The sequence below is a fragment of the Rhinatrema bivittatum genome, chromosome 5, assembly GCF_901001135.1.
Source record: "Rhinatrema bivittatum chromosome 5, aRhiBiv1.1, whole genome shotgun sequence".
Classification (NCBI taxonomy): Eukaryota; Metazoa; Chordata; class Amphibia; order Gymnophiona; family Rhinatrematidae; genus Rhinatrema; species Rhinatrema bivittatum.
In genome coordinates this window covers 198,866,022-198,887,004 of record NC_042619.1, presented here as the reverse complement: position 1 = coordinate 198,887,004, position 20,983 = coordinate 198,866,022, and the positions used below count along the sequence as shown (strand labels likewise).

At 45.0% G+C, this 20,983-nt stretch overlaps 1 protein-coding gene across 1 annotated transcript in view; it reads right to left on the bottom strand.

Moving 5' to 3' along the window:
- LOC115092307 (organic solute transporter subunit alpha-like) overlaps positions 1-20,983 on the bottom strand; it is a 98,885-nt gene that overhangs the window by 51,266 nt on the left and 26,636 nt on the right. The window contains exon 5 of the mRNA XM_029603077.1: positions 13,065-13,176. Within this exon, the coding sequence (XP_029458937.1) occupies positions 13,065-13,176 (112 nt within the window). The remainder of the gene's footprint in view (positions 1-13,064; positions 13,177-20,983) is intronic.

Genomic DNA, 20,983 nt, shown 5'->3' with positions numbered 1-20,983 from the left:
CTACTCCACCCTCTAAACCTCACACCCAAAGTTAATAGTGCCCCCTCTTACAGTGGTATAAATAGTAAATTTACATATTGGCCTCTACAGAGATGCTCAATCTCTCTCTCTCTCTCTCCCAAGGATGATAAATTAATGTGCAGTGCAATAAATGTGTTATGGAAATTACCTATGCAGGAGCAGGGAAATTAGCCTAACTGTGCCCCTTTTTTTTTTTATCGAGGGCACTATTTCTGCTATATTTATAGCATTTTAATGAATCCAAGGGTAAGAGAGCTTCTGAAAAGACAATCTTATGCTCAGATCTTTGATCCATATGCCAGCTTAGGCAAGTTAAAAAAAATCCTCCATCCTGTCTACTTGCTTACTTCTCCTGTCTTAGCTCCAGATGGCTACTACCTCACATAGGCAGTGGTTGGTGGCTATAGCTACCAGTCTTACAGCAGCACTTTTCAATGGGCCATAGATTTGAATGGGAAATATAAATGAATGAGATAAAAATTTTCCTTTTAATTTATGGACATCCTCCATTTGCTTTGAGGGGGCCACAAATGAAATGAAAATGGTCTTATTCATTCCATTTTACCCATTCGTTTCAAACAATTGCCATCCCTATAGGCTAATGATTTATCTGGATAAAACTTAGCTTGTAGGCAGGGGGATATATTTAAACCCAGGTTTGTCCAGCTAAGTCCAAAACTTAGCCAGAAAAATCCTTTTCAAAGAAACTTTAAATATTTTCTCACATTTTGTGTATGGGAAATCAATTTTCAAAGGAATAAGTTTGAGACTTAGGCTGACTCTTTTGAAAATTCACTAGAGCTGAATTCCTAAATTTAGGCTTCTAGTTTTACTAGGCTCCCACATTTACAATCCTAAAAAGTGAATGGTTGCAGAGCAGAATTAGGGTGAGGAAACAATATTAGGTGTGTAGCACTGATTTTAATTACTAGGAACCTAACTTAGGAGAGTAAATCTAGGCAAATAAATAGCAGGTCTAAATTTAGATAAAGCAGGAAATTCAGATCCTGCAATTTGTCCAGGTAAATCCTGAACTTAGCCAGACAAACCTTTTGAATATGGACCTCTTAGTAAATAGGACTCATAAACTGAAATTACAACCTGAATAAAATGTCCCTGGTTAAAGTGTACATTATCCAATTGCCTACAACTTTCAACAAAAAAGGTATAGATTCAACAGAATGGGAAAACATAGTAGCAATAGAAGTAGTTTTTCAGTACTATCACTGCAAGTATAGATTATTTAGCACAACACTCTTTGCAATTTTAGCAGATCTGTAATCTAGCAGAATTGTTTCACTATCCTAAATATATCTGCATTGTGGGTTGCCACCTGGGGAATAGCAATACTCATATAAGGCTCTATCCAGGACATATTTAGTTGCTGACAAAAATATATTTAACACAGTTTGAATAAAGATATATGAACAGGAAGCATAGCCAACATAGAAACACTTCTCTTATCAATGTTTGACACTCTCTGGCATGGTTTTGACATTGGTCAAAGCTACATTTTAGTACTGATAGACTTATCAACTGCATTTGATATTATAGATCATGCAATATTAATTCAGTGGCTTGAAGATCTTGGTATCATAGATATGATGCAGAAGTGGTTCAGCTCTCTAGAGAAAAGTTTAGAGCAATACTTCAAACTCTATTATTAACTGGACTGGATTATTGTAATTCTACCCTATTAGGACTACCAAAAGCAACACTTCGTCCCCTACAGGTTCTTCAAAATACAGCTGCCCGTATCCTTTTGAATACTAGACGAATGGACCATATCATACCAGTCTTAAAGGATTTACACTGGTTACCAGTTGAAAGTAGGATCACTTATAAAGCGTTATGTATTATCCATAAAATCTTATATAGTGACATGTCTGCTTGGTTAAACTCCACATTAAAACTACATATCCCTCAACGCAATCTGAGGTCGTTAAATAAAGCACTTTTGACAATTCCTACAGTTAGGTCTGCACACTTAAGCAAAGTCAGAGCACGAGCTATCTCTATCGCTGGGCCGACTCTCTGGAACAAATTGCCCTCAGAAATACGGTTGCAAGAAAATCTGAAGAGGTTTAGGGAAGATCTAAAAACATGGCTTTTTAGACAAACTTTTGAAATGGACATGATGTTTAATCTGGGTCTTTTTGTTCTTAATCTGCTCTTATCTTTTAATATTAATTTAATTCCTATTTTAATTTGATCTTAACTGATATTGTATTGCTTCATTTTATTCCTTTTATCGTGTTTTATAATATGAATTAATGTAAACGGTAGAGATGGAACTTGTTCTGTGCAACGGTATATAAAAACTGTATAAATAAATAAATAAATAAATAAATAAATACAACTCTTATCTATCTGAACGAATACAGCAGATGCATAAAGGCATGGCTGTTTCAGCACACCTCTGCTTAGATTAGCCAGTAAGCTCATTAGGTTTGTGAGGGTGTATATAGAAAACTTCCTCAGACTACGTTAAAGGACCAGGCACAGCTTCTCACTTGGTCCTCTTTAAAATCCAAGCCCACGGGGAATCTTGGGTGAAGGGAGGGGCCCCTCACCAGAATTTAAGAACTGGGGCCTAGAAGGTTTAGAGAGGCCCCTGGGAGCAAGCAGGAACTCACCCTATGCTAAAACTTGCTATGTTTAAGGACTGTGAGTTACCTAAAGTTTAAAAGCTGCTACGTTTATGGACTGTGAGTTACCTGAAGTTTAAAAGCTGCTATGTTTATGGACTGTGAGTTACCTGAATTTAAAAGCTGCTATGTTTAAGGACTGTGAGTTATCTGAAGTTTAAGAGCTGCTACATTTAAGGATTGTGAGTCCCCTGAAGTTTTAAGAGCTGCTACATTTAAGGACTGTGAGTTACTTAAAGTTTAAAAGCTGCTATGTTTAAGGACTGTGAGTTACCTAAAGTTTTAAAAGCTGCTACGTTTATGGACTGTGAGTTACCTGAAGTTTTAAGAGCTGCTACATTTATGGACTGCGAGTTAACTGAAGTTTTAAGAGCTCCTACGCAAAGGAGGCTTGAGGTGAAGCAAGCTCTTCAAGAAGCGTGTTACAAGGGGTTGTTCTGATATGGGAACATCCCCGACACCTATATGGAAGGCGGCTACCGCACTAACATGCATCCTGATAGAGGAAGTTTTTAGACCTGACTCTGACAAGTGCCAGATAGTCCAGAAACTTCGTGATTGGACAGGTAAAGGGGTCAAGGGACTGAGAAGTGCACCATGACGTAAACCAGGTCCATTTGTAAGAATAGGATTTTCTCGTGGAAGGCTTTCATGAAGCAATCAGGACACGGGAAACTGGTTCAAAAAGGTTAAGTGGCTGAAGGATTAACCTTTCAACATCCATGCCATCGGGGACAAGGCTTGAAGGTTGGGGTGGCATAGGCACCTGTCGTTTTCAGTGATTAGAAGCGGGTCCTTTCCCAAGGGAATGTGCCTATGAATGGAGAGATCCTGAAGTATTGGAAACCACACTTGGAGCGGCCAGTGAGGTGCTATCAGGATCATGGTTCCCTTGTCCTGACGTAACTTCATGAGAGTCTTCGAGAGAAGTGGAAGTGGAGGGAATGCATATAGGAGACCGGTTGCCCATGATAGGGAGAACGCATCTCTTGGTTGATGTGTTGGCTGTGAGTGAGAGAGCAGAAATTGTCTACTTTGCGATTTTGAGGTGATGCAAAGAGGTCTATTTGAGGATAACCCCATTGTTGGAAGATTGAGTTTGCTACTGAGGGGTTGAGAGACCACTCGTGCGGTTGAAAGATGTGACTTAGCTTGTCTGCCAACACATTGTCCACTCCTGGCAAGTAGGTGGCCCTGAAGTACATCGAGTGGGAGAGGGCCTCCACCCATATCTGTGCAGCTTCCTGACACAGAAGGTAGGAGCCCATGCCTCCCTGCTTGTTGATGTACCACATGGCCACCTGGTTGTCCGTCTGGATCAGGATGACTTGATTGGAGAGGCGATCCTGAAAGACCCTGAGAGCATATCTGATTGCTCAAAGCTCCAGGAAATGTATTTGGTGTTTGGCTTCCTCTGGAGACCAAGATCTTTGTGACTGCAGATCGGCCACGTGAGCTCCCCAACCGAGGTTGGAAGCATCGGTGGTGAGAGCTATTTGAGGGTCTGCAGCCTGGAAGGGCAAGCCTTGGAGGAGATTGACCTGATTTCTCCACCAGGCGAGAGACTGATGGAGTGAGTCAGTTATGTGGACAATGGTTGACAGGGGCTGAATGGATTGAGTCCATTGTGACCCTAGAGTCCACTGCATGATTCTCATAGCCAAGCGGGCCATTGGGGTGACCTGAACTGAGGATGCCATGTGTCCCAGGAGGATGAGAAAGTGGTGTGCAGTCGTGGAATGCTGAGACTGCAGCTGGTGTGCAAGAGACACGAGAGTGAGAGCTCGCTGTTGAGGCAGAAAAGCCTTTGCCTGCAAGGTATCCAAGTCTGTCCCAATGAACGATAAGGTTTGAGATGGGACTAAGTAGGATTTGTCGTAGTTGACGAGAAATCCTAGCGAAATTAGAGTGTGTAAGATAAGATGAAGGGACGACAGAGCAGCTTGCTGAGTGGGAACCCTGATTAACCAATCATCGAGATAGGGGTAGACGTGAACACCTTGAGTTCTGAGGAAGGCTGCAACTACAACGAGGCATTTTGTGAAAACTCGTGGTGCAGACGCGAGGCAGAATGGAAGCACTCGGTACTGTTAGTGCTTGGGGCCTACCAGAAATCTCAGGAATTTGCGATGAGATGGAGTTATTGCAATGTGTGTGTATGCGTCCTGGAGGTCTAGAGAGCAGAGTCAGTCTCCTCTTTGCAGAAGAGGATGAAGAGAACCCAAGGTTACCATTTTGAACTTCTCTCGCTGGAGGTACTTGTTGAGGGCACGTAGGTCCAGAATTGGACAAACCCCCCCCCCCCATTTTTTGGGGATTAGAAAGTACCAGGAATAGAACCCTAGACCGTGCTGAGAATAGGGCACTGGTTCTATTGCTTTGGACTGGAGGAGGAGGGAGACCTCCTGTTCCAGAAGGACGGAGTGATCGGATGTTGTCAAGGTCAGTAGAGGAGGGAAGTCCGGTGGAATGGAGAGAAAGTTCAGATGATAACCCTGAGCAATTATCGCCAGGACCCACTGGTCTGAGGTGATCGAGTGCCACCTGTTGTTGAAATGGCACAATCGACCTCCCACTGGTATGTGGGGTAATGGAAGCTGGCTGCTGCTCTCTATGCAGGAGTCAAAAACCGGAAGCAGAGCCCGGCTGAGGAGCTGCTTGCGGTTTTTGTTTTCATGTCTGATGAGACTGGGCTTTTTGAAATGGTCTCGTAGAACGGGTTCTAGTTGGTGGCGGGTAGGATTTCTTCGGGCAGAAGAATGACTTCTTAGAGTCCTTCTGGAAGGGCTGTTTGAAGAGTATTCAGAAGGCATCAGAGAGAGCTGTCTTAGGGTCTCATGATGGTCCTTGAGTTCCGCCACTGTTCGTTGAATCTGCTCACCAAACAGATTATCTCCTACACAAGGCAGGTTGGATAATCTGTCTTGTACTTCAAGGCAAAGGTCGGAAGACTTGAGCCAGGCCCATCATCTTGCCGAGATAGCAGTTGCAGATACCCTGGTAGAGGTGTCAAAGATATCGTAAGATGATCTGATCTCATGCTTGCCTGCCTCAAAACCCTTATTTACTAGGGTTTGGAGTTGATCTTGAAATTGCTGAGGCAGGGAGTCTGTGAAGTCTTGTATTTGCTTAAATAAGACCCTATTATATTGGGTCATATAGAGCTGATAAGCGGCAATTCTGGAGATGAGCATTGATCCCTGGAAGACACGGCGACCAATGGCATCTAGAAATTTCTGTTCCTTGCCTGGGGGAAAGGAAGTGTGAAGTTTTGATCTCCTTGCTCTTTTCTGGGCAGATACTACAACCACAGATTGGTGATCCAATTGAGGTTTGTGAAATCTTGGAGCTGAACAAGATAGGTGGTGTCAGCTTTCCTGTGGGCTGGAGCAACAGAGCCAGGATGTTCCCAGTTCTTTTTGAGGAGATCCAGAAGAATCTGGTGGATAGGGATGGAGGTTATTTCCTTGGGAGCATCCAGGAATTGTAGTAACTCCATCATTTGATGCCTATCGTCCTGTTCCGTCTGTAATTGAAGGGGAACCAATTCAGACATCTCCTTCACAAAATTTAAAAAGGAAAGGTCTTCTGGAGGAGAATGCTTTCTACTTTCAGTAGGTGAAGGTGGTGAAGGCAAGTCATCGGTGTCTGGTGAAGAATCATCAGTCCAGGTATCGTAGGGATCAGCACCTGCTCCTCTAGGGGCTAGAGGAGGACGGGGCAGTGGGATCCCTGAAGGTCCTGGTCTAGGCTCCGAAGGACTCGCAGGAATAACTGGAGGCACCTATGAAGGCATCGAAGGCACCGGTGCAGGCATCGAGGGCATCGATGGATGGCTCGGTGGGGCCAACGGAAGTATTGGCACCAATGGGTGCATCGGTATCATCGGACGTGTCGGCATCGATGGTTGAGGCATCGGCAGAACTCCCGATGGAGGGATGCGGAACGGAGTTTCTCCTCCCAATGACAAAGCAAGCGGGGAGGGCACCGAAGCCATCAGTGACTCGGGGTCCATCGGTGGAAAAGCGGCTATGAGCGCTTCCATCCTTGAGAGCAGCGGTGCCAACGCTGTTGGAATCGGGTCGGTGGTCAGTTCCGCAATCGGTACCAGTGTCGGTGCCGGAGGAACCTGGAATCGATACATTGCCTTGTCGATGGCCTCCTGAACCATCCAGTCCAGTTCTTCTTGGAGACCTGGAGTAAGCAGTCCCGGCTCCAGAACAGAAGAAGGAGGCAGAGGCATAGCCAGAGAGACCACCGTTAAAGGCGGAGTCGCAGCTCCCGATACCCTGTCGGGTGAGTGTTGCCTCAGTAACCCAGTCGCCGAAAAGGTCGGTGCCTTTTCTGGACGGGGTTTCTTCGACGGCGGCTCAGACAATGGCGAGGTCAATGATTTCGCTCCCTCGATGGTCCAAGACTTTCGATGCCGGTGGTGATGTTTATCTCTACGATCCCCATGATCCTGAGGGGGAGTAGAGGGTGTTAAAGGCCGAGAAGACGACGATGCCGGACGGTCACCGGCCAGAGGTCGATGCTTGTGCGAAGATGACGGTGCCGGTTCTGACGATGTTGATGCAATAGACTGCGTCAGGGTTTGAGCACGAAAGAGAAGTTCCATCTTCTCCATTCTAGCCTTGCAACCTTTTGGTGTCATTAGGGCATTTTGGTGCAGGTTAGGACATCGTGCTCACATCTGAGACACATTACACAGACTTTGTGAGGGTCTGTAATGGATATGGTGTGATTACAGTCCGGGCACTGGCGGAACCCCGACGCCATGGCCATGGTAAAAATTGAGCTGCAGTACGGTCGACGGCCAGTAGGAAGTGAGGGCCAAACTCGACAGTAATCGACGGAAAGCAGGTAAAAACTTATCGGAGTACCGCAGCTTGAGAAAATGGAAGGAGGGACCCCTGTGGGGTAAATTAAATTCTAGTAATTCCATGAGGAAAATTCCTGTCAGGAATCTCTGCAGAGCTCCTTAACCGCGTGGCTACTGCTGCGCGGAAAAAAGAAGACTGAAGGGGGACCCCTGCTGACTGCAGGCTTAGTGCCATGCTGGGCATGCCCAGTAGGGGCCAGTCAAAGTTCTGGAAACTTTGACAGAAGTGTTCCATGATTGGGCTCCATCCTGTGATGTCACCCATATGTGAGGACTACCATCCTGCTTGTCCTGTGAGAATATTTCTTCTCCAATGATTTGGAATAAATTCCCAAAGGGAATCAGGCAATTAGACAGTGTTAGAACTTTTAAGTCAATGCTGAAGACCTTCCTATTTAAACAGACTTTTTTGTGAAGCATTGATGTCCCCCCAGGTTTTTATTGAGTTGGTTTAGCTGTATCAGAGGTTTTGTTTTTATTTACCTATTAATCGATTGTCAGTCCATCAAGCCAGCAGTCTTTAGGTGGTGCTATCAGAGACATATATTTCTCTTAATTTGATTTAATTTGAATGTATTTTTATCAATACAGGGATTTATGTTACATTCTGTATTATATTTTCATGTTTTTATTTATTTTATGTTGATATTGTTATTTATTATGTACATCACCTAATGCATTCTTAGATGATTAAGAAATTTGAATAAAGATAAATAACTGTTTCTTATTTACATGTTCAACACCATTCATGATTTTATAAACCTCTATTGTATTCCCCTCCAATATGAAGAGCCCTAACCTCTTTAGCCTTTTTTCATACGGGAGCCTTTCCATTCCCTTTATCATTTTTGTTACTATTCTCTCTACTTTTTCTAATTCCGCTGTTTCTTTCTTGAGATAGGGCAACCAGAAATGCGCACACTACTCAAAGTGTGGTTGCACCATAGATCAATACAGGTTCAAGAGATCGCCACTCTGAATATGTTAGTCAGAGGTACGTCTGACTAGTTTGCACAGCTCCCATGATATTTTGTGGGAGAGCATTTATCCAAATTGTTCTCTTTTCCTCCTGTGGAAAAATAAAGGAATTATGACATGCTACTTTTTATATACTGTTCCACTTTCATACTGTATTCACATAGGGGCGGATTTTAAAAGGCGCGCGAATAGCCTACTTTTCTTTGCGCTCCAGGCGCAAACAAAAGTACGCTGGATTTTAGTAGATACGCGCGGAGCCGCGCGTATCTGCTAAAATCCTGGATCGGCGCGCGCAAGGCTATGGATCTTGTATAGCCGGCATGCGCCGAGCCGCGCAGCCTACCCCCGTTCCCTCCAAGGCCGCTCCGAAATCGGAGCGACCTCGGAGGGAACTTTCCTTTGCCCTCCCCTCACCTTCCCCTCCCTTCCCCTACCTAACCCACCCGCCCGGCCCTGTCTAAACCCCCCCCTTACCTTTGTCGGGGGATTTACGCCTCCCAGAGGGAGGCGTAAATCCCCGCGTGCCAGCGGGCCTCCTGCGCGCCGGGCCGCGACCTGGGGGCGGGTACGGAGGGCGCGGCCACGCCCCCGGACCGCCCCGGGCCGTAGCCACGCCCCCGTACCCGCCCCCCAAAACGCTGCCGACACGCCCCCGAAACGCCACAACGACCAGGCCCGCCCCCGACACGCCCCCCTCGGAGAACCCCGGGACTTATGCGAGTCCCGGGGCTCTGCGCGCGCCGGGAGGCCTATGTAAAATAGGCTTCCCGGCGCGCAGGGCCCTGCTCGCGTAAATCCGCCCGGTTTTGGGCGGATTTACGCGAGCAGGGCTCTGAAAATCCGCCCCATAGAATGCAAAAGAAGTGTCACAGCTGGAATTTCAAAGTTAGCTTTTTAGAAGCCGTTGTCTACTCTTTTGAAAGAGATAGAAGCACTTTCTTTACTATAGATCTCAATGTTTATCTTTTTAAAAATGATTTGGCAGCCTCCACCTACTACACAACTATCCTAATACTGTCATTATCCACACATACCCCTTCCTTTAATTTCTACCTTAACTCACATATACATACACTTACAAAAGAGGGGAGTAGCTGGCTTGTTACGGCGGTTACTACCCCAAACCAAATATGCCTGATACTTCACTTTCAATGCATATACAGCATAGCTCTCTGCTTCAACGGCAGGGGAGAAGAATAACTGATACTTCACACATCCAGCAGAGCTCTCTGCTTCAACGGCAGGGGAGAAGAAAAAAGGGTTCGCACTCACAAAGCGGGGAGTAGCTGGCTTGTTACGGCGGTTACTACCCCAAACCAAATGTGCCTGATACTTCACTTTCCATGCATATCCAGCATGGCTCTTTGCTTCAACGGCATGGGAGAAAGACTGATACATCACGCATTTCCAGCATAGCTCTCTGCTTCTACAGCAGGGGAAAAGAAAAACTGATGCTTCACGCATATCCAGCATAGCTTCAACGGCAGGGGAGAAGAAAAAAGGATTCGCAATCACAAAGCGGGGAGTAGCTGGCTTGTTACGGCGGTTACTACCCCAAACCAAATGTGCCTGATACTTCACTTTCAATGCATATCCAGCATGGCTCTCTGCTTCAATGGCAGGAGAGAAGAAAAACTAAAACTTCACGCATATCCAGCATAGCTCTCTGCTTCAACGGCAGGGGAGAAAAAAACTGATACTTCACGCATATCCAGCATAGCTCCCTGCTTCAACGGCAGGGGAGAAGAAAAAAACAACCAACAAGGGCTGTACAACATAGTCTGGGTAAAACAAATAAGCATGGGTGTAGCTTGCTTATTGCGGCGGTTACTACTCCTACTACCCCTAACTAATCAAGCTAGATATTTCACTTGGATGCAGCTCCATCACTGCTCTCTACATTAATGGTGGGGGTGGAAGGGAAATAGAACCAAGAGCTAAGAGAAACAGATAAGTATGAGAGAAAAAAATGTGTGAAGCTTGCTGGAAAGACTGGATGGGCCATTTGGTCTTCTTCTGCCGTCATTTCTATGTTTCTATGTTTCTATCATACGGCCTATACTTGTACTTTTCACCTACCTACTATACAATTATTCTAACACTCATTAACCTCTTACTTTCATTCCTGTCTCAACTGATATACACATACAAGTAGATTTTAAAAGCATTGCTCATGCAAAAACAGCCCCATACATGCGTATGGGGGCTGATTGTGAGCAACGTGAATTTTAAGAAGCCGGGAAGTATGCGCATACATACCTGTGTGCACGAAAAGAATAAGGAGGCAGAAAAGGGGCAGAGCATGGGGCCAAGACTTACACACGTACTATATATATCTCCCATGTAAGAGGGGCACTTTCAACTCAGGGTGGGTTTTGGGAGGGGGGGTGGTGTTACATTGGTCTGCCTATGGCGCAAGGATCTGCAGACCCTTGTAACACCGCCCTCCCCCAAAACCCACCCTGAGTTGAAAGTGCCCCTCATTCAGTAAGAGATATATAGAGTGCCATACTCTCTCTCGCTCTCGCTCATATAGTGCGGCAGGGATATTTTAAATGATGCACGTATACCTGCACACACAGGGGCGGATTTTAAAAGGCGCGCGAATAGCCTACTTTTGTTTGCACTCCAGGCGCAAACAAAAGTACGCTGGATTTTAGTAGATACGCGCGGAGCCGCGCGTATCTACTAAAAAACCTGGATCGGCGCGCGCAAGGCTATCATTTTGTATAGCCGGCGCGCGCCGAGCTGCGCAGCCTACCCCCGTTCCCTCCGAGGCCGCTCCGAAATCGGAGCGGCCTCGGAGGGAATCCTCTAACACCCTCCCCTCACCTTCCCCTCCCTTCCTCTACCTAACCCACCCGCCCGGCCCTGTCTACACCCCCCCCTTACCTTTGTTGGGGGATTTACGCCTCCCAGAGGGAGGCGTAAATCCCCGCGCACCAGCGGGCCTCCTGCGCGCCGGGCCGTGACCTGGGGGCGGGTACGGAGGGCGCGGCCACGCCCCCGGACTGCCCCGGGCCGTAGCCACGCCCCCGTACCCGCCCCCAAAACGCTGCCGACACGCCCCTGAAACGCCGCGAAGACCGGGCCCGCCCCCCGACACGCCCCCCTCGGAGAACCCCGGGACTTACGCGAGTCCCGGGGCTCTGCGCGCGCCGGGAGGCCTATGTAAAATAGGCTTCCCGGCGCACAGGGCCCTGCTCGCGTAAATCCGCCCGGTTTTGGGCGGATTTACGCGAGCAGGGCTCTGAAAATCCGCCCCACAATATAGAATTAAGCTATCTTTGCTAGAGTGCCCAACGGGCACTCGAGCACTCCTTTTAAAATTTTACCTGATACTTCCTATGCTCACATTTTACACCAAGTATTGCTGACATCATCAGAGTGGAATTCTGAAAATAAATAAGAAGCCTCATACATATGTAAATGAGACTGATAATGCATTCCATCCTATGGCGTGGGGCTTGTTTACTTTCCTTCATTATATTCTCAGCATAGGCCCATTACAATCAAGAAGTTTCTTTTCAAACTTAAGATAATACGTAAGATATTCACCTCATCCTCTGAAGAACTACTGTATTCTCCCCAGCCTCCTTTCCAGCCTTTAAATGAGTAAATTCCCCTCATAATCAGTAGTGGCAAATCCATGCACAGCTGACGTGGAGACCATCATTTGACTATGCTACTTTGCTACTATTAGTTTACTCATGTAGGATGCAGTAAAAAAAACAAGTCTGCATGGACACTGTTAGTAACTGGATTAATGAAGGCGTGTACATTCCACTGATAACTCAGAAAAACCACGGGTTTAGCCAATATGCTCAGTTTCTCCTGAAGAAATAATGGCTTACATCCATGACAGTCTGGAGAATAATTCTTGTTAGCTCATAGATGCTTTATTTTATTAAAGTGCTGCTAATTCCTTTTCCTCGTCATATGATAAAGAGCATTATTGCAGAAACGAACTGATGATTAAGTTAGGAAAATAAAACATTGAAACAACATTTTATCGCAGGCAATCAAAAAAGAGCTGTTCTGAACTGCTTTCCCATATGTGTGTAGCATTCATTTAGTAAAGCTGCATGGCATTATATCCCTTTGAGAGGTTTAACAAAATTCATTTTTGTGGGTCTTTTGGTGCCATCTCTTTGGCACCAAAAGACTACCATGATCAGCAAAGGGACCCAGACCCGTCTGAGGATTGGAGGGTTCCTCATCCAAGGCAACTATTAGCACTGCTTGTTGGCTGATGACGACCATCAGTAAAGTGACCAGCCCTTCCCTCCTTCCTTGGGCCTCAGTGCTGCAGCCACAGCCATGGTTCAATGCCAACATCACTATTCCTTTTAATAAAGAATCATTGGCCTCATTCCTAAAGCTGTATTTTCCATATGGACAGAATTAGAAAAAGGCCCTGTGCTGTGGGTACTGAGCTCCTGACTACTGTCTGAACCCCAGCTGACATCTATCACAGAGATCCCAGTGAATGAATTTGTCAGGAAGCCGCAGTGATTGGAAGCAATGACACTTACGTCAGAAAGGTCGTAATTTCCATTAGTCCAAAGCACTACTGAAAGAAACATAAGCACTGGGCGAAGAAAAGCAAATTGAAAGGTGCCAAGCTTCAGGATAAACAGAGATCGCCTAGAGAAAAAATAAATGACAATAATTTGTTAATAAAGTAAAAAATCTATCGGTGATGCACTTGTTTTCTATACATGCTCTCTGGATTTGGAGAAGGGTGTTTGACACTGGTTCTCAGAGGCAATGGGGCTAGAATTTGACAAGATGCCATGTTATAAACAGATAACGTTGTGTGTTTAATTCCTGGCGTAACTTGCCTAGAGCGCCACAGTGGTTAGGCGATAAATGTTAAGTAAATACTGGGCGTAAATAATTTAGGGGAGATAAATATCACAACATACCAATCTTTTAAAAAGGGGCAATGAGCAGCCTGTGCCATTATCAAAATGGTGTCAGCCAGCCCATTGCCCCGTCATGCAATAGAGGCTACCCACTGGCACTGGTAGCCCCAATCACATTAAGGGACAAAGGGTGGCCAGTGCCATTTTGAATCAAGGTAGTCGCCTGGCCTGGAAGCATGAAATCATTGCCAGACCCCTACTAGACCATCAAGGATATTTTGGTGAGTTTTCGGTGGGGGAGGCTTGAGAGGGTGGGCCAGTGTGGTCCAGCTAGTCAGCGTTGAATAATATAAAAAAGGGGAACGGTTGGGGGCAGATTCTCGCAGCAGATTTGTTGTTTTTTTTATAAATGAAATGAATTAAAAACCTACAATCTGGGCATGAAGCCAAAATGGCCCACCCCTGAAATGATAGGAATAACAAACTAAAATTATTTTTGGTACCACCCCTAATAGAGAATTTTAAATTTTAATGTTAACATATAAAGCATTACTAGAAGAAGGTGCGTTATATTTGAAGGTGATTTTACGTTGCTATCATCCTCTCTGACCACTGCGATCTGTGACACAGATCTGTGAAAGAGTATCACTTACAGATCACTTAAAGTGTGCCCTTTCCCTGATGGGTCCCAAATTGTGGAACAATCTCCCTGTTGAGCTCAGAGAGATGGGGCTAAGATCTTTATGAAATTATTTAAAACATCTTTGTTTAAGTAAGCATTTTCTTAGTAAAAAGAGAAGGCATGGAGGTCCAAAATCTATTTCCAGGTTTAATTACTATTTATATGATAATCTTAAATGTATATTGTTTTATGTTATTTGTTTGATCATGTGAAAGGATATATAGGAGAAAACCCCAGAATACGTTAAAAGGACCAATTCCAGAGATCTGGCCTGGTCCACCTTAAGCCCTGTAACAGCAGGGAATCCTGATCCAAGGTGGCTCCCTAGGGAGAGGGAATAACTAGCCAGACTCAGGAAGGGAGCAGGGTCCCCAAGAATGAGAAAGAAGCCTAGGGAAGGCCATTACTGCTGAACTATGAATTCCATTGCTGTTTTTGTTTGAGAACTGCTGAGGTAAGCAGAGATGCTTCAGTTTTGCTTTCTTGTCAATAATAAAAATGTTATGAGAGAACAGCCTGAGTCTGTTTTCTGGCCAGCCCAAGACCACTCACAGTGTCACAGATCAATATGTGTATTTTAACTGTAATCCACTGTGAAGGGGGTATACAGGAGAAAACCCCAGACCACCTTAAAGGACCGGCTCCAGAGATCTGACCTACTCCACTTTAAGCCTGATTCAGCAGGGAATCCTGGTGCTGGGTGGATGGAGGTCCCTGGGAAAGGAGAATAACTAGCTAGGGCCCAGGAGAGAACAGAAGACTCAGGGGAAAACAGGAAGCCCAAGGAAAGAAAATACTGCTGAACTGTAAGTTGTAATATTGCATTTCTTTTTGCTTGTTCTGGATGCAAATAAAGAAGTTTATAAAGGATGTTGCCAGAGTCCAGTCTGTTCTCTGACTATCCTAAGACAGCTCATAGTGACATACCCATCTAGAAACAGCTCCCCTATGAGGAAAGGCTGAAAAGGTTAGGGCTGTTCAGCGTGGAGAAGAAACGGCTGAGGGGAGATAAGATAGAGGTCTTTAAGATCATGAGAGGTCTTGAACGAGTAGATGTGAATCGGTTATTTACACTTTCGAATAATAGAAGGACTAGGGGGCATTCCATGAAGTTAGCCAATAGCATATTTAAGACTAATCGGAGAAAATTCTTTTTCACTCAACGCACAATAAAGCTCTGGAATTTGTTGCCAGAGAATGTGGTTAGTGCAGCTGGGTTCAAAAAAGGTTTAGATAAGTTCTTGGAGGAGATGTCCATTAACGGCTATTAATCAAGTTTACTTAGGGAATAGCCACTGTTATTAATTGCATCAGTAGTATGGGATCTTCCTAGTGTTTGGGTAATTGCCAGGTTCTTGTGGCCTGGTTTGGCCTCTGTTGGAAACAGGATGCTGGGCTTGATGGACCCTTGGTCTGACCCAGCATGGAAATTTCTTATGTTCTTATGTTCTTAGAACAATTATTATTGCCATAGATAAGAATACATTTTTGAATAAAGCTTTCAATTTTTATTAAGCATAGCAACAACTACAAACATAAAGCACCTCGACAGTAGATATTCCACATGGGGAGGATAATAATCAAAGCCATTTCTGTGAGTATAATAAAATTTTACTTGTGTAAATGGACTTCTTGAAGATTGCCCATCCTCAATGCAGGTACAATTACATCTACAAGTGCATCATTTTACCCACATTGTCTGGAGACATTCCCAGGGCAAGAGGTGTTTAGGTCAGTTGAACGAAATAGCACATGTAGATGACATTTTCAAATCTAAGGATGCTATTTCCAAGGAAACCAGTACCACATAAATAGTAGATGCAAATCTCTGTAGGTGCCTTTTCCCATGGCAATAATCAAAGCAAAACTATGTACCTAGAATTGATTTGATTATTGGAGTAAACCACACAGATAAAGAGTACTCATGGCATTCGTTCAAGTGTGGACAATCTGATTATTGCTGCCAAAGCATTTAGGATGACATTCTGTAAGGGCATTCTTTATATTTCTACTTTCTTCTTAATAATATATTATCTTTCATCTGAGTTAAATAAGTGCCCAAGAGCTTAATAATTTCCCTTCCGTCTCCTGGTGCTATTTGTAATAGTCGCAGCTTTGGGGCAGTAGCAACAGGAGGTATCTCCTGCCCTGCGAAGAAATATTCAACAGAATGGTAAGCAGATCCAGGGGCGGAGGGGGCTAGGAGGATTTAGGGTGGTCTGGGAGTGGTGTGTGGGGAGGGTTTGGCTGTGCACACAACATTTTTCTACTTTTCTTTTCTTTTTTGTTTTGTTTTTTAAATTATATTTTATAGAAACAAAAAAAAATTAATAAAACGAAAAACAAAAAAAATTAATAAAACATCTGCAGACATACTATCAAATAGCAGCACCATCCACTAATCTCATAATAAAGTCCCAAACACCAGCAGCTTCCACTCATTACATAATACACCCCAAATATCAGCAGCTTCCACTCATATCATAGTAAATACCAAATACCAGCACCTTCCACTCATATCATAATAAATCCCAAATACCAGCATCATCCACTCATATCATAGTCCTGGGGGAATTCTGTGCTACTACAGAGTGCAGAATTTGCGCAGAATTCCCCCCTGCGCAAAATTGCCATTTTCTGTGCAGAATTACCAAATTCTGCACAGAAAATGGCAGAGGAGACCCAGCATGCCGCGAAATGAGCATGCGAAGACGAAGGCCCTGGCACGCCATTTGTGGCGAGGAAGAAGGCCCCCGTGTGCTGCGGGATGCACTCCTCTCGCGGCATCAATGAAGGCCCGCACACCATTCGCTGTGAAGATGAAGGCCCCCGTGTGCCGCGAACGGAGTATGCTCTGCTCGCAGTGAAGATTAAGGTCCTGGTGATAGCGAATGTGCGTGTGTGAGGGGAGAGGGAGAGCGGTGCGAGGGAGGGGAGGGAGTGTGAGAAAGGGGATGGGGTGTGAAGGAGGGGAGGGGTGTGAGGGGAGGGGTGTAAGAGGAGAGGTGAGGGGGATGGGGTGGTGTGAGAGGAGGGGGAGAGAAGGCAGTGTGAGAGAGGGGAGGGGGTGTGAGAGAGGGGAGGGTGAGAGAGAGAGAGAGCAGGGGGGTGAGAGAGCAGAGGAGTGAGCAGGAGGGTGTGAGAGAGAGCATGGGAGGTGAGAGAATGGGGAGAGGGATGCTTGAGTGTGGGTGCCAGAGAGAGGGAACCTATATGAGGATATTGTGAAGGAGTGTCCATGTGTGTGAGAGATTGGGAGTTGATGTGTATGAAAAAGGGATCGTGTGTATGAGAGGGTGTGAGCCTGTGTGAAGGGCCTGTGATTGTGTGAGACACAGCCTGTGTGAAGGGGTGTATGAGAGACACATTGATAGCCTGTGTGAGGATGTAAGTGTGAGAGAGAAAGGGAGCTTGTGTGGGTGTGTATGCAAGAGAGAGGGACCCTGTATGAGGGGATGTATATGTGCGAGAGAGTGAGGGAGCCTGTATGAGGGTGCGTATGTGTACTAGAGAGAGGGAGAATGTGTATGAGAGAGGGAGGGACAGAGAGAGCCTTTGTGAGGGGCAATACTGAGAACGGGGTCAAACTCTTGGACTGGCAATAGAGTGGAAGGGGTTGAGCCTAGAGATGGAGGGGAGAGATACTGGCAGGTGGAGGAGTTGAGGCCTGAGAGGGAAAAGTGGCCAGGGAGCAGGGAGAGTGAGTGGAAGGGACACTCTTACAGTGAATTTCTAGGGAAATTCTGCTCAAAATATTTAAAATTCTGCATCACTAATTAATAACTTTTTCTGTATTAATTTAAAATGTAATTACTTAAAGACTTGAGGTACTGCAAAATAGCAGATGTGTCTTACAATTATTTTTAATTATTTATAATTAAAAAGACTTACCCGAGAGAGTGGTATCAGAAAGATGTCAGTGTGTTCGCAGTCTCATGAGCTCTTGCCCTTACAGGGCTACAGCCCCTCTCTTGACTTCACCACTTATTAATTACGTCATTTACCTACTCTCTTCAGGTTTGTCAATTGATATTATGTTTTTTTTATATTATGTTTTTATATATATATGATATTATGTTTTTATAAAGTGCAAATTTGCACTTTATAAAAACATAATATCAATTGACAAACCTGAAGAGAGTAGGTAAATGACGTAATTAATAAGTGGTGAAGTCAAGAGAGGGGCTGTAGCCCTGTAAGGGCAAGAGCTCATGAGACTGCGAACACACTGACATCTTTCTGATACCACTCTCTCGGGTAAGTCTTTTTAATTATAAATAATTAAAAATAATTGTAAGACACATCTGCTATTTTGCAGTACCTCAAGTTGCAACGGTTTGGTTTTGTTTTATCGTAATATAATTGAGGTTTTTGAGCCAGTATATACCTTTAATTTGTTAGATATTACTTAAAGACTGTCATGTAAATTGTGTTATTTTGACCATATTAAAGTTTGCAGATTTTAAGTTTTTGTGAACAGAAATTTTAAGTTTTTGTGCGCAGAATTTAAAATTCTTTTGTGCAGAATTCCCCCAGGAGTATCAATACACTCTAAAACCCAGCAGCTTCCACTCGTATCACAATAAACCCCTCATAAGTGCCACTTTTTCCACCGGCAGCAGCGCAATCATCTCGATCGAATCCAACTCAATACCTAGGAAAGCCAGATGAGTACAGGGGCCCTCTATCTTGCCCTTGGCTAAGGGAATGCTAAAATCAGCGGCAGTCCTCTGAAAACAGCACAGCAGGTATAGGCAAGTCAAAGAAGACGAGTCACCCACAAACAGAAAATCATCCAGATAGTGCACAATGTTCACTATGCCGGCCCTTTCAGCAACCAACCAATGCACAAACGAACTAAAGACTTCAAAGTAAGCGCACGCAATGGAAGACCCCATGGGCAAGCATCTATCGAAGTAAAATCATTTGGAAATGAAAACCCAACAAGGAATAACAATCAGGGTGAATAGGGAGCAGCCTGAAGGCGGACTTGATGTTCACTTTAGCCATCAGAGCCCCTACGCCACAACGACGGACCACCGCCAACTCAAAAGAAGCATTCCGCACGGTGCAAAGATCTCTGGGAATGTAATCCTTGACAGAATTGCCTTTCAGGAACGAAAGATTATGAATCAAGCAAAACTTTCCTGGTTCCTTCTTCGAAACCACCAACAAAGGAGACAAAACCATATCAACAAATGGAGGAACCAGGAAAGGACCCGCAATCCTCCCCAAGTAAATTTCATTTTGCAATTTAGAAGCAACCACATGAGCCCATTTCCAAACCGACGGACAGTTCTGCTCCCTCCCAACCCCCACTGGATCCACAAAGGGAATATGAAAACCAAGTTCAAAACCTCGAAACAAGAGAAGCACGGCCTCCTCTTTTGGATACCTACCCAACCAGCGTAAGTACATTGATATCTTCCAGCTGTTGGAGGGACGCTGGGGGAAGAGAAGGGAGAAGAAGAAAAAAGGGGGGGGGGGTTTGATAAATTTCAGGGTACTCAACAAAGGGTGGCTCACAATGTTCTCAATTGGATCCGTTCCTTCCTTCGGTTGGCCAGCGTGTTGGGTCATCGTTACCCTGCCCAGTACGGGCCTCTGGTCGCGTATGCTGACGCCATTCTGGCAGCTAGTCGGTTGTATGAAGGATGGTCGTGGCTCAATTATGATGAGGACTTCAGGGATCAGATGGAGGAGAACAAATTTATGACCTGGGGTACTAGGGACGTCAGGTTGTAGTTGACCCAGATGAGCGCTAAGGTGGAGTCTTCTGTCAGAGGTGACACTGGCGGAGTTTCCAATGGGTCTGGCGTGCGGTCCTTTCGGGCTGGAGCGAGTTTGGTGAGCAGCGGTCGAGCAGGGGCAGTTTCCTGGATGTGTGCTGGAGGTACAACCGTTCGGCCTGCAACTTCCCTGATTGCAAATTTAGACATGCGTGTTCCAGCTGCGGGATGTGTCACCCCACCTCTAAATGTCTGAAGCAATTTGACGCCGGGAGTGGTGGCGAGGTTGCTGCCAAAAGCACCCTGAAATGAAGTAGTGGAGAGGGCTCCTACCCCCATCAGTTTTTCAATTCAGTGCTTAACAAGCACAGAGCCAACTTGCCAAGCAGAGTAAGCAGCTTGCTAGTGGTGCAAACTCAGTCTCTGATTTTCTGGGATTTTCCCACACAGTGTGTGCAAAAATGTTTCTGTCATGCATACACATACAGACACATATACAGTGTTTGTGTATGCACTGCTGGCTGACTTTTTTTTTTCATGTACAAATAAAACTGTCAGAAAGAAAACCAAGAAAGCTGACAAGGCTGTGGTTCTCTTTACTTCATTTTGTCTGCAGATAACCTGTCAGATAGACAGACAGACAAATAATATAGTCTTCACTGGCACTGCTTTAATAGCCAGTCCTATCTTCCCAGATAAGAGACAGAAAGCAGTGCCTCTACCTCTCTTTCATAGTGAGTGAAAGCACTATGACACTGACTGTAACACTGAAGATCAGAACAAGCCCTTTCCCAATACCAATGCCTTCTTTTTTTAAAGCTTTATTTCTACTCTAAGAGAGCTTCTAAACACATCAACTTTCTCTACAAAATCCTACAGAGAAAATGGAGTTTCTTTGCACATGCTTAGACCTTTCAGTGGAAGGATGTTAGTCCCTTGATCCAGGTGGCAGCTATAGGCTAGTTAAAAAATGCTTCCAGGCCCGGCAGGACCATTAGGTAAACTAGGCAGTTGCCTAGGGTGCTGGAAGAGGGCGGGGTGCCATAGTTTATTTATTTATTTATTTAACACTTTTCTATACCGACCTTCATGGTAGAGACCATATCAGGTCGGTTCACATCGAATAGGGGAACTGAACCAAGAACAGTAACCAATAGTGTGACATGAGGGCAGCA